Consider the following 14820-nt stretch of genomic DNA (forward strand, 5'->3'; position numbering starts at 1 on the left):
TAAGATTTAGAGCCAGAAGCTACTTCTCAATTTGTAGGCCTAACTAAAGACTGCCCATTCAAGAAGTACTTTATCACTAATTGCCTTTTAACGAATCATTATTGGAATCCTGATTAATCCCATCTGAACTTGGGTTTAGGCTTAAGATCTGCATGTCGGCTGTTTTTCTTGGCAATCTGTGCCAGGGAAAATAATTTCTAAATTTCTGTGAGCTTTTTTAGATTCTATCAAATAAATAACCAAACAACCTCAGCTCTGGGAAATAGCTGTTAAGATACTTTTGTTCTTCTTTTATAGCAAATCCTTCTGGGTTCTGTTGGGAACAAGAATAACCAGACCTTAGCCATAGAAAAGGCGTCCTTCCGTTTTTCACTGCAGGTTGGATGGATCCACCAGCCCTGGAAGTTTGATGTGCCTTTCCTACCCTCTCTGACAGACTTCTATAGTTCCAAAGAAAAAGGAAGAGAGACATAGGAGCTTGTGCTGGGCTGATTTATGGTATTGCTGAAGATGCAAAAGGGAAATAGTATAATATGGGGAAATCCATTTTGGCCTGAAGGTTGTACTAAGTTCATGGAAAGCATAAAAGGGATCCAATTTCTTCTGTTTAGTATCTGATAAAGCAAGCTACCTTTTATGTAAAAAAATATAAAAGTAAAAAATAAATCAAGCTCATGGAAGTCCAGGAGCATCTTAACCTGAAAAATAACCCCTGGCTCTCTAAGAATTTAATTCAGAACAGTCCTGACTTTGGGAGTTCCTCTAAAGGATTCGTGGGCACACTGAGCAGCATGTCCCCAGGCAGACAACAGCTTTCTGGAGTGGAAACTAAGGCTAAGTGGAAACTAAGGAAAGAGGGGTCATCTCACTGAGGAGAGGGTCTGCTTCCCTTCCCAAGAACTGACTATCAGGGTTTCTTTTTCAGCTAACTCTTCAATGGCTCTAGCGAATGAAACACTCTATCAACAAAAGAACACCACACACGCTGTCCCCCTGCTGCTTACCCAGTAGAGCACATCTGTCCAGCCCTCCATGGTGATGCACTGGAACACGGTGAGCATGGCAAAGGCAAAATTATCAAAATTGGTGATGCCTCCATTTGGGCCAACCCAGCCACTCCTACACTCCGTGCCATTGGCGGCACACTGGCGTCCATTCCCTGAGAACGCACATGGCGCTGGGTCCTCTTCAGCTATGATATCTGCAAACAGAGCACACAGGCTTCACCACCCCACACATGAACACCAGGAAGCCCGAAGCCAATGGAAGTGTAGTGCCCTCGCCAGAGCTCAGAACACCTGCCTCCTATCTATGCTGTCAGTCTCCCACTTGACCCTAAAGGTCCACTTCGAAGTCTCCCTCCTTGGTGGCATATGCCATTTCTGCACTCAGAATCCACGGCTCTCTCCTCTGCCCTGTCTCTACAGCACCTTTCTTCAGCGTACAGAGAACGATGGTAGTGATTCCCCTCATGTTCTAGTTTTGGGGATACTTTATCTTATGTGCCAGGATGCATTACATAGGAAATCAGGATAGAAGAGATTAAATCCTCATTTATTCTGAACATAATTCATGCTAAGAACTGGCTGGTTCTTACTGGTATATTTGGCTCTTCCACACCCTCCCCCCCCCCCCCCATTTTGCTTTAGATTTTCCCAAAACCACAGAAGTTACTTTGGGGAAAATTAAATTTTTAAGTTACATTAGCTACCGTTTTCATTACTCACCTGAGTCAGCAAAAAAACAGGTTTTGTGCATTTTTCCAATAAAAAGTTCCAATCCTATAATAGCATAGATTATGATTACAAATAATACCAAAAGGGCTATGTGAAGGAGGGGGACCATGGCTTTTATAATGGAGTTCAGGACAACTTGTAAACCTAGGAGAGAGAGAAATAAGTTTGTGAGCCAGGGAGATACTTCACAGATACATACATATACATAATGTAATTCCTGATGATGTCTTGATGCCTGCCTCATGTATGACACACAGTAATAAAACTCAGAGATATTTAACATTAAATTAATATTAAACCTGGATAAGTTAAAGAAGAATCTAAAAGACCATCTAATCCAATTGCCTCACTCAACAGATGGAAAAACTAAGGCCCAGAGAGAGGACTGCCCAATCTCCAAGTCAGTTATTCATTCACATGTTTGTTTACCCATTCAACAGAATTCCTTGAACAGCAACCATGTGGCAAGCGTAAAATTTAGTGCTTTGGGGAATATGAAGATGTATTACATAAAGTACCTTCTCTCAAAGAAGCATATTCTAGAAGGGGAGGTAAGAATGAAACACACATCCCGCTAGGGTAGCACACAGATTCTATAGGAGTAATATCAAACAGTGAAAATTAAAGAGGGATGGATGAAGGACATCACTTCTGAGTGGGGTAAGACAGAGAACTGGGCAACAGCCCCCTCTCGCTAGGGCCTAAAGGTGGGAGAGGATGGACTGGCACAGGGGGCCCTGGGAGATGAGCCACTCTGGCCAGAGGGAAGAGCACCAGGAGCACGGAGGGAAACTAGGCAATGTGGGCCGGGCACCAGTGAGTTTTGGCTGGTGGTCACACAGTGGAAAGAAGATCAGGAAAGGAAAGCAGATTGCAGCTGGGTAGCTCTGGGTATTAAATTTGGATTACAGGGCTGGATTCTTAGCTCATCTGCAAGAGGCAGCCTCTTTTGAAAGATGGACAAGACAGCAAGAGGTGAGGCTGGCAGAGCGGTATCTGGGGAGCACTGGGATCCAGGCAGGACAGCCTGAGGTTAGGGATGAATCAGCAACAGAGTTTGAGGGAGGAGAAGGCACCCATGGAGGCCGGGTATTGAGGCAAACCCCTGTGCCTAAACAAAAACAAGGATGTGGAAAGGAGATTCCCCTGGAACAAGGGAGGTAGAAGGGCAAGAGCCACTCGGCACCCAGGAAGTTTAATCATGGGCTCAGCATTAAGGGAGAAGTGTCCTGCAGCAGGGACATGGACTTGAAGGATGAGGGTGGGGCGTGAACACCTGGAAGCCACGGTACAGGAGAGGAGTGAAATCATGGAAAGAGGGTTGGTGAGGCAACACTCAGGTTAGGAGTAGATGGGCGGAAACAGCAGACTATGGGTGAGTGGTCAGAAAGAAACCAGAACCCACACTGCAGCCAGGCTTCTGGAATCCTGGCTTTAGCATCCACGTTCTTCTCCTCAACCCCGTGAGCACAGCTGCTGCTCTGTGAGGTTCACGTTTTCCCCATTCTGCCCTTTCTTCCCCTTCCTCTCCCCACCCTCTCTCCTCCTTCACACAGCTCTTTTATAGTATCTTTTTCCCTCTCCCAATACATATTCCAAGAATGAGAGTGTAAGAAGCCAAGATGCTAGAGGTGAATAAGACAGAAGTCAGAACACACCAAGCAAAGAAAAAAAATAGTCATTAGCAATTGTAATTAAGATATTTAACTGTTCAAATGGTTTTAGGAAAAAAATGATTAATAGGATGACTTTTAATGTTTTCACCTTTTATCAGGAATTAGATGAAAAGAAGTATCTGCTCTCATGGACTTGGACAGGGGTTTGTTTTTTTTCACTGGGGGGAGGTTGGACATGGATGGGGCATTCCAAATCATCATCTGGCAGTTAGCTCTTCTCAAGTCTATGGTAATGAGTTATGTGTTTCATGAACATATTTGTTCACTGCAACTACTGTATTTCAGATTGGCCAAATTTATGAGATAATGAAGTTTATCTTAATGTGAATGTGTAGACTTTCCTGACATTAGGCTCCTTTATACATAATCACTGTGCAGCAGAGCTCATAGGACTCCAGTTTAAGAGACAGTGGGGTGGAACGAAAAGACTACTAGGCCAGGAACTGGGAGAAAATGTGTCTATTCCCATTCAGCCACCCACTGACTGTGGGAATCTGTATAAGCTGCTACCCCTCCACAGCCCTTTGCTTCCTCGTCTAAAAGATGATGCCCATGGACCAGATGATCTGTAGGGTTCTTTCCCATTTGACGGTCCAGGATTCTCATAAATATTTACCATCTGAGTATGGGTGGTTAAGAACTCCACAAATGTCTGAAGCACTTTCTTTTACAATACATATTTACCTCCCAACGAATGATTATACATTCATAAACACACACGGAATCGTGTCTTCTAGAACAGTCTGAATTCTCTATAGAAGGCACAAGACAATTGCCAGGTGAGTGTAAACAGTCACACCTTCCTGGGCACTTTTAACAATTTCATAGTTCTTAAGAAATCACTAGGCCCGAGGTACCAATCCTCATGGAAAACATCATGACCCAGACCCCCTGACCCATCTCCCCAAAGTCCAGTTGGGGCTGATGAGAGACTTGGATGTTCTCAAGTAGCACAATTAATAAATATGAGCTGAAAAGTCCTTGACAAGACTCAGGTCCCCATTTCTCCCTGTTGACCTCTGGGAGAGTGTGATGCAAAGTTCCATCATGTTATAGAAGGGAGAAAAGGAAGAAATATACTTTAAAACTGGTTCTCAAGAGTATCCAGGAACACTAAGCTAGTCGTTTAGTGAAAACCTCATTAAACAAGGAAGCCAAAACAATGATCTGTGAGTTCGGAGACCTTCACTAGCCAGACTTGCATGCGTGAAGCCACAGCACCTGCTTGTCCTTACAACACATACTGCAAACAGGCTGTCCTGTCATTTGCTCTTTGGGGAAAAAAGGTTGTCGTGGTTACTTTGAGATTAGATTAAACTATGACAACTAAATCTGAACGAACATGTTTGCTCATTGAACTTCTCATTTCATCATGTTACACATAACAGAACCAGTCATTTCCAAGGTATTTCTATTTTTCTCAATTGCTTCCAGACAGTTCTGTGGTTTTGACTTGTGCTGATCTTTTTCAATGAAAATAAATGAACCATCTGGAAAAACAAGTACACATAAAACACCACTTCCTACATTTTAAAATGTTAAATTTGGAAATATTTTTTTTTTCCAGAGAATTTTTGGTGTGTCCCGCATGCCAATACGTTTAATAAAACCTCATGAAGAACTTCTGGAGAGGCAAAAACATGATCTGTGCTCTTTTGATGGCTTTATGAGTCATGAAAAACAGGCACACCCTATCGTCCCGTATCCTTCACTCCAGTTGGAGCAGACAGTTGCTACCACAATCCTCACAGAGATGCTGGGACTTCTACCCTCAGGTCTCCAACAGGGGTGTCCTATCAGGGACACAGCCCAGTGAAGCATACTCCATGCTCCTTAGAGAAGCAGAAGCCGCCTACAGCTGCTGGCCAGAGCATAGACAGAGCACCTGTCCCGACTCAGGTGGCACTCAACCTGGCCTAGAGTCTGGAGCAAAAAGCAAACCAGGGCCTGGCATGGAGAGGTATCATAGCCTAATGGAGGGAAACAGCATCTCTCACCATGGAGGGCCAACTCCAGCCACAGACCTTGCCCTGGGTGAGGTCTCTCCCCATATCATCTCACTCAGTTCTCCAAACAACTGCAAGCAGGTCCCACCATACACTACATACAGGGACAATCTGGATGCATCCATTTCTTCCTCAGAGCTGGATATGCACAACTCCTAATAGTGGAGAGCTGAGCAGACTTTACAGGAGTCCAGCCTCCTGATGCTGCTCACTTTGAAGAAAGGCAGTCGGTTGCAAGCCCTCCAACACCTTCCTCCTGCATAAGCCACCACTTTCAGAGGGGCAGGCTAGGGAGCAGGAGGAGGCAGGTGGCAGCAAGGTGTCCAAGAAGGAAAACCAACCTGGTATCAGGTGGCTTGACCTCAAGGCCTCGTGTCACCACTGTAAGGGAAGGTTCTCCTACAGAATCAGGAAGACAGCTATCACTACTGGGCCTTTTCTCAGGGCCACCAAGGGGGTTCAAAATGACCATGCAAGGTAAAGTGTGTTGAGAACCGTGAAGGCCTCCGTGGTCATCTGCGGAGCCCCTGGCTGGCACCCAAAAACTCACCTGGCAGCACATGGCTCCAGAATCCTGAGCCCCACCCAGCAGAAAAACAAGTCAACAAACTCCTGGCTTTAGGAAACAAGACGTGCTTACTGGGCACTCCTGACACGAGTCGAAGTGGTCGTAACACCCGAAAGGCGCGGAGGGCTTTGACATCGAAGCCTCCTGACTTGCCACTGGAGTGGTTACCGCCTTCTGTTTCTTTGGTTAATTGTTCCAGAATTACACTAAACAATCTGGGAAAAAAAGAAGAAAGGAAGGAATGTTAGAGTCTGTCACCCAGGGAAGCAAAACAGGATGATAATAGTAGTTATTTCTGCACAAGGACTAATTCTGCAGGGCTGCTGCCTAAATGAAGGGGAAGCAAGGCAAAGGCAAGAATCAGACTGTGAATCCTGAAAGCCACCCTTACATGTGATATGATGTGACAAGGACTGAGCTTGGCCGCTTTCCTGCCAGCGGAGCATCCCTGAGCAAGTCCAGTCCCACAGAAGAGAGGACTCACCGGGGATCCAACAATGACAACTGTGGACCTGCCAGAACAGAAGTGGCGAGGACAATCATCATGGCAGCTACCTTCCACGCAAGTTCACTATGTGCCACTTTACATACACTGTCTCAATCCTCACAAAGTGTTAGGCAGTCGGAATTCTTATTCTTTAACATGTGAGGAAACGCACTTGATGAGAACAATTAACTTGCCCAAGGTCCCACTACTAGGGTAGAAGTAACATATGAATCCAGGTATGCTGGCCCCACCAGGAGAGGACGCAGGTTCCATGAGGGCAGGGACTTCTAGTCTGTGTTGTTCCTTTGTTCATCTAGTCTACTCTTGATCTTAGCCAAAAGGCCGAGAAGCCATGAGCATTTAGTCTGTTCAAGCTTAGTGCCTAGAACAGTTCTCAACACAGAAGGTGCTTGAAAAATATCTGAGGAGTAAATCAAGGAGTGAATACTGACCCCAGAGTCCCAATCTTAATCAACATGCTACACCATTTCCTATACAGCCCCTGCCTCTCTCTCTCTCTCTCTCACACACACACACACACACACACACACCCCTCTCTACACCCATACAGAGATGTTCAAGGAATGGTGTAAATCACAGATGCTGCTGAGGCAAAGGCCAAAAGGAGTAACCCAAGGTAAGGGATTAATATCATCATTTTCTCTTTTGAAATGTGCATAATATTGTATCTGGCAGCCACGACACATTTTTTCCTACTCTCCAAAGGTTTTTCGGATAAAGCTATTTTCAGACAATCTGCTCACTTGACAGTTACTTTTGCTCTTTCAAATAAACATTTATGCTCTGGAATTATTGCTTGTTTTTCAGAATAAATATAAATTTGCCCGTTTCAAATAGAATCAACTCTGGCCAATCAGATTGGGGATGACTGGCCCAACAACAAAGAGAAGGTTTCTAAAGTTTAATTAGGAGCCAAAGCAGAAACTCTGCCCCCACTGGCATGCCTCTGGATTGCCAAGACACTAAGTCCATAAAATACAGGGTGGTCTGATCACAGTCCCGATCAGGCACATGCTATCGTTCTGGGACGCTTAAAGACCAGCCATTTGTTTTAACACTACAGCAATTAGCAGTGAACCCAGGTGGGGGCGGGAGGGGGGGGTGCGGGGCGGCTCCAGCGGGGAATACATCAAGCCTCTACCTTTTCAAACCTTCAGATGGTGGGTTCTCTTTGGTTAGGACCAGGGAAATAGATCAAATTTATAACTGGTTTCTCTCAGTAGAATAGTTTTGTTTTTTTAATTACTGTAAACCCCTGCACCAAGGCTCAAGTTAAAAGTCTCCCCTCCAAAACAAGTTCATAGCTTCACAAAAACAAAGAAAAAGGAGGAAAGAAAACCTCAAACTTCTGAAATGTGGCAGCCACAGGAATTTTCGTCCCAAAGGGTTAGGGAAGTAACTCATGCAGGTGGTGACTGAAGCTCACTTTCAAGCGTCTGTGTTTTACAGCGCTTCCTTCATGGTCCTTTCACCTTTAGCAATGCCCTTGAAAACAGGTGAATGATGGCTCGCTCCTGTTACAGAGGCACCTGAGCCAGGGAGGGAAGCTGGCTGCCTTCTCCAGACAGCCAGGGTGGAAGGGGCTGGGGCTGGCTTCCCTTCCAAAGAGTTAGGAGACTCTAGGAAAGTTCCTCCCCTCCTCTGAGCCTTAGTTTTTCCCCTCTGTAAAAGGAGGAAACTGAGTTAAACCATCCAGAGTCCTGCACCTTCCCAGTCTAATGTTCTGCGATTCTACTCCCTTCACTGCTCACACCCCCCACCCTCAACAAAAAGAGTACCACACGCCTGGAGAGCTCAGGACATGAAGAGAAAATATTTGATCCTAGAATTTTACAGTTTACCCCAACACAGGAAAAGGCAAGGAGCTACCTAAACGGACTCAAGTTAAAAACACCAGCGTGAGTGCCCCATGTTCTTTACAAAAGCTTAAGTGAGGAGCCTGAAATATATGTTGCCTGAAACATTAGGTGTGTGTGTGTGGGGGGGGGGGGGGGCGGGGAATAAACTTCTCCATATGAGGGCGGGGGGATCACTATCAGCTCTGGTAGACACATTGAGTCCTCTTGTGGTCACACTATTACAGTTAACATTTTAGAAGTATCAATTACTTCCTTAATGCCTCTGTCATTGGGAATCTTGACAAAAGCAATAGGTCACAGTTGGCTTGGAATGGAAAATCCATTGGATTGAGATACAGTCTGTAGTCGGAAACTTTGGTGAGTAGAAATTTGATACACATGAAGACATAATGACTTTTCTAACTTTTCTTCCATTCTTTGACTATAATTTAGTGCATATTTGAGATAAAAAAATAACCTGATGTTCTAAAATTCTTCATATTTAATGAGAAAGACCAATGAGTCCATTCCTATTTTAGTTTCCTAAATGACTTTTTTTTTTTTTTTTTTTTACTTTTTAAGTCCTCTTTATCGCAGCTCAATTTATATATGATAAAATACATCCATTTAGAATGTACAAGGAGAGGAGTTTTAACAAATGTAGAAGACTAAATACAAACACCACAGTCAATATCTAGAACAATTTCATCATTCCCAATAGTTTTTTAATGTCTCTGTGCAAACATCTCCCTCACAGCCTGATTGACTATCATTTTGGGTTTTTTCCCTTTTCTAGAATCTTTTGTAGATGAAATCATATAGTGTATGTTCTTCTTTTAATTTCTGTTGCTCACCATGTTTTTGAGATTTATCCAAGTTGCTACATTTATTCACAGTTCATTTCTTTTTACTATAGGGTGATATTCCAGTGTATCACAATGTATCTATCCATTCACCTGCTGAGAGATATTTGGTTTGTTTCTAGTTTTTCTCCATTATGAATAAAGTCTCTGTGAGCATGTGTTTTCATTTATCTTGGGTAAGTACCTAAGAGTAGTGCTGGTAATGTGGTTGTATGGTTAGTGTATGATTAACATTGTAAGAAGCTGGCAAATTTTTCCAAAGTGAATGCACCATTTTCCATTTCTACAAGCAGTGTGTGAGAGTTCCAGTTGCTCCGTATCTTGGCTAGCATTTGGTATTGTCAGTCTTTTTATATTTAGTAATGCTAGTGGATATGTATGTAGGGTGTCATTGTGGTTATAATTTTTGCTTTTCTACTTACTAATGATGTTGAACTTCGTTTCAGGTGCCTGTTGACCATTTACATATGTTCTTTTATGAAGATCTATTTGAATCTTTTGCCCGTTTATGTATTGGGTTGTCTTCTTACTAATGGGTTATAGGAATTCTTTAGATATATTCTAAATGCAAATCATTTGTCATGTATCTGTATTGTGAATATTTTTTTTCCTAATATGTGCCTTAACCTTTAATTTTCTTCACATTATCTTTTGAGGAAAGAATTTAAATTTTGGTAAGCTCCAAAATTTCAATTATTTCTTTTACAGTTAGTGCTTTTTGGATCCTAAGAAATCTCTGCCTGCCCCAATGTCATAAAGATCTTCCCCTAGACGTTGCACAGTTTTAGCTTTCACATATAGGACTATGATCCAGTAATATTTGTTTATGTTATGAGGTTGGAATAAAAATTCTTTTTTAGTGGATAATGGATAATTATTCCAGCACCACTTGTTAAAAACTGACTAAAATTTAGTACTACAACTTATAATTGAACCCATTGAATTATCAAGGCACTTTTGTCTAAAATCAATTGATCACATACATACGGGTCTATTTCTAGACTAATTCTGTTTCATTGATCTTTATGTCCATTCCTTATGACAACATCATGCGGAAGTCTTGAATACTATAGCGTTACAGTAAGCCTTAAGACCAGATTCCGGCTTTGTTCTTGAGTATTTCTTTGGCTAGTCTAGAGCATCTCTAATTTCCATAGAAGTTTTAGAATAAATTGTCAAACTCTACAACAGTCTTGCTGGGATTTAGATTAGGATTCAATATATAGCTCAGTTTGAGAAGAACTGATATCCTAACAATAACTGAGCCTTCCAATCCATGAACATCATTCTATTTATTTTGGTATTCTTTATCTGCTCTCAGCAAAGTTTAGTCATTTACAGTATGCTATTTATCCCTAAATATTTCATGCGTTTTGATGCTATAGTAAATAACATCTTTAAAATTTCATTTTCCAAATGTTCATGACTAGCATACAGAAATTAACATTTTAATATTGACCTTCTACCCAGAAACATTGCTAAATTCATTCAGAATGCATAATTCTGTACAATTTTATACTCTTAAATTCACTGAAACTTATTTTGTGGCCCAGAATATTTCTTGGTCAAGGTTCCACGTACATGTGAAAAGAATGTGCATTCTGGTCTTGAGTGTTCTAAAAATGCCAAGTTAGTAGGTGGTATTGTTTAAATCTCCCTACACACTTACACTTACTGATTTTCTGTTGATAGGTGTTCTATCAACATTCAATAGAGAAGTATTAAAATCTACAACTAAAATCATAGATATCTCCCATTCTTCCTTTCAGTTGTTTTGCTAGTATGTATGATTATCACATCTTCTTCATGAAAGAATTTTGTACCACTCTACTTTTCTTTTGATTATTTTTCACATAGTATATGTTTTTCTGGCTTTTTAATTTCAAATTATTTGTGTCTTTATAAGTTAGATGCTATAAAATTGGGTCTTGTTTTTTATGTATAACCTCTGGATTCTAATAAGGATTTAGCTGAGTTTATGTCTACCATCTTGCTATTTGTTTTCAGTTTGCCCTGTCCATTGTTACTTTTTCCTTCATCCCTTTTTGAATTAATTGAGCTTTTAAAATTTCTATTAAATCTCCAACATAGACTTATTAATTCTACCTTTATTTTTCTAGTGGCTTCTCTAGGGCAGTGTCAGCAAAAATCTTCTGTAGAGTGTCAGTAACTATTTTAGGATTTGCAGGCCATAAGGTCATCATCACAACTATTGAACTTTGCCATCCTAGCAACAAATAGCCACAGATGTGAATGAGTGTGATGGTCCTCCAATAAAACAATCTTTCAAAGCAGACAGGAAAATACTTTACCAATGTGAAACATTTTTAAAAAGGGCATAAACCATATCTGGCCTATGGGCTAAATAAAGTTTGCTGGTCTGTGCTCTAGGGTTTACAATATACATCTCTAACTTATTATAATCTAATTTCAAATAATATTTCATCATATTTACCACCAACTCTATAAGCTCTTTTCAATAGTATATAGCTATTTCCTTCTTCCTGCCCTTTGTGCTATTATCGTCACATATTTTACTTTCATGGAAGCTACTAACTCCACAACACATTTTTACTAGTAACAATTACTCTTAAAGAGATTTTAAAATGAGAAAAATTTGTTTTTATATTTATCTGTGCATTTACCCTTTCTGGGCATTCTTCATTTCTTTTTTGTTTCATGTTCCTTCAGTGTGAAGAAATTCCTTTACCATTTGTTGAGATATAGGTTTACTGGTGGTGAAGTCTCAGCTTTGGTTTGTCTGAAAAAGTCTGTTTTTACTTCAATTGTAAAAGTTATCTTAACTGAGTAAGAAATTCTAAGGTTGGCACTTTCCCTAGCACTTTAAAGATCTCTCTATGGTCTTCTGACTTCTATAGTGCTGATGAGAAGTCTAGGGATGTCTTTTCTAATTACATTTTCAGATTTTCTCTTTATCCTTGGTTTTGAGCAATTTCATTATGATTATGATGTACTTTGATGTAGCTTTATGTTTGCCTTGCTTGAGCTTTATTGAGTTTCTTAAATTTGTGAGTTTACATTTTTCATCACATTTAGAAAATATGGAGTCATTTCTTCACATATTTTTTCTGGCTCCCCTCTATCTCGTCTCTTCTGAGACTCCAAATATATGTATGTTAGACCACCCACAGGTCACCAAAGTGGTGTTCAATTTCTCTCCATCATTATTCTTTGTGTTACTCGTAGGTCTTTAAGTTCCTCAATTTATTTTCTTCTGTTGTGTCTAATTTGCTATTAAGCCAACACAGAAAAGTTTTTCACCTCTCAAAGTCCCATGTGGTTCTTTCTTAGATTGTCCCATCTCTTCTCATTGTGGTCATGTGTTTCTTTACATCCATAAACATAGTTACAATAGCTATTTTTAAAGTCTTACAAGGCAATATCTAATTCCATCATCTCTGTCATTTCTGGGTCTGTCTCTATAGATTGAATTTCCTCCTAGTGCTGGATCACATATCTTAATTAATGGCTATAATATTTGACTGGATTCTGGACACTTGTTAAGTGTCTGGATTTTGTTGTCTTTCTTTAAAGGGTGTTGAGTTTTGTTTTGGCAGGCAGTTTTGCACATCAGTTTGCTCCTTTTCAGGCTTCTTTTGAAATATTATTAGCAAAGGATTCAAGTGATCTTTAGTCTTTAGCAGGGCTTAGCAAAAATGTTCCATAAGGGGCCAGAGAGTAAATAGTTTAGGCTTTGCAGACCTAAACTACTCAACTATGTAAACAAATGCATGTGACTATGTTTACAATAAAACTTTATTTGCAAAGATTTGTGACAGGCTGAATTTGGCCCATTGGCCATAGTTTGCCAACACTTACCCTAGAATTAGTTTAGCCCTACTACTAATGGCCCTCATGGGGTCTCTACTGACAGTCCAGGGTCTTTCCATTCTGGTTTAACATAACTTGAACATCTCTCAGATCTATGTGAGTTGTAGTTATTACTCAGCTAACAGTCTCCAGGTTTTCTTTTTTCTCTAAGTAATAATATTTGGCCTCATAGATTCTCACCACCCTGTAAGTGTAGATTATTCTTCAGGCAAAGCTCAAGAGCACTCCAAGGCATATTTATGAAGTTCTTTCTCTGAAAAGCCCCCTCCTTTCCCATACCATGCCTGTCAAATTTCAGCCCCATTAGCATTTCTGGACTCTTGTCTCTGTCTTCTCAATGCAATGAGACCACCACCCTCTGTTTGGTTCCCTGTTTTTGTGCTCTACTATAGTCTGAAAAATGCCTTGAGGTAGAAAGCAGAGGTGATTGTAAGGTAAGTATAAAAACAAATGGAGCTAAGCATCTCCATCCTATAGCTGAACACAAAGCCAAGTCTCAGGAGAGGTACAGCAAAATTATTCCAGAACCAAGAGACCTTCTAGGCTCCTGCTTGCCATTAGTGATTAGAGTTCAGCAAAAACAGGAAGGTATGGTACATACCTATTACCTGTTCATTTTAGCTGCACTACCTTTGCAGTAATATCTTAGATGCCATGTCCTATGGTGATTTTTACGAAAGCTGACATTTTCCGCTTAAGTCTAATTATCCCACTGGACCACCATTTTGGATCCCCATTTGAACTTCTGAGGTTTGAAAGGGCAGGCTCAAAACTTATCCCACTCTCCTAATATCCAGCTGTATTAATCTTCCATGAAAAACCAAGGGATTCACAATTTTTTTTTTTAAGTAACCTAGAAGAAAAATTATTTCACTCGACTTCAAAAGACCAAAGTTATGGAGATGAACATAGAGAGGTCACTTCACAATCTCTCTCTGTAGGACCAAATATAATTTTAGGAACAACCCACTTTATAGCTGAATAATGAAGACTCAGCGAAGGGATAGAGATTTTCTTTCCCTCTGTGGGTCCAAAGGCCCAGCACACTCCTCTGAAATGGATTCATTTTTTGTCTTCTTGCTGGCAAAATTTCCAGGAGTGCCAGGATCAGAATCACACAATGCAGGCCACCTTCTTTTTTTTTTTTTTTTTTTTTAAACACTTTCCTTTAACTCAACTGTTTGTGTCTCCTTCCTATGACAGGATTTCAGGAGAATGCCTGCTTATTTGCATTTTCTGGCTTATTTCATTTCATGCCAGATACCTGGCATGATTCAGACACTTGTTTTGTTATTTAAAATGGGACAGTAGCATGCCAAAGTTTTTCCCACAAGTCAGCAGTAAAAATTAATAGCTTTGCTCAGGGATGTTAAATAGCAGAGTACCTCACTAGTCTGAAGGATTTACTAATTTACTAGTTTGGGATTTTTAACTTATCAGGGTGCTGACTCTAAGAGTTGTACTCATTTGACTCTAACTGCCAGCAGGGCTGGTCTATTTGTGAAGACCCAAGGCCTTGTAAAATGATCCCTCTTACACTGGGAGCTTCAACCCCTTTCTACACACATCACTGGGAAGGAGGTAAGAACAATAAGGGGATTTGAACCAGTCTCTGCCCAGAGACTGACAGTAGCATTATGCATCTTCAAAACCCCCCTGGAAGGTTCTGGCCACAAGTGCCACAGAGAAGAGCAACCATATTCCCTCAAAAAACTGTCGCTTCCCATTACTCCCTGCCTCCCATCTTTCAAACATTTCCCCAAAACAGAAGGC

The 14820-nt window shown here is 40.9% G+C and overlaps 1 protein-coding gene across 21 annotated transcripts in view; it reads right to left on the reverse strand.

Annotated features, from left to right (window-relative positions):
- CACNA1D (calcium voltage-gated channel subunit alpha1 D) overlaps positions 1–14820 on the reverse strand; it is a 297961-nt gene that overhangs the window by 139535 nt on the left and 143606 nt on the right. For all 21 annotated transcript variants that reach the window (XR_005374892.1, XR_005374891.1, XM_038566156.1 and 18 more), the window contains exons 5-7: positions 6059–6201; positions 1728–1880; positions 1005–1201 (exon numbers count right to left, since the gene is read on the reverse strand). Coding sequence is in view for 19 of the 21 variants with exons in the window: in XM_038566156.1 (XP_038422084.1) it covers positions 1005–1201; positions 1728–1880; positions 6059–6201 (493 nt within the window). In the remaining 2 variants the exon portion in view is untranslated. The remainder of the gene's footprint in view (positions 1–1004; positions 1202–1727; positions 1881–6058; positions 6202–14820) is intronic.

Source organism: Canis lupus, chromosome 20, assembly GCF_011100685.1.
Source record: "Canis lupus familiaris isolate Mischka breed German Shepherd chromosome 20, alternate assembly UU_Cfam_GSD_1.0, whole genome shotgun sequence".
Lineage (NCBI taxonomy): Eukaryota > Metazoa > Chordata > Mammalia > Carnivora > Canidae > Canis > Canis lupus.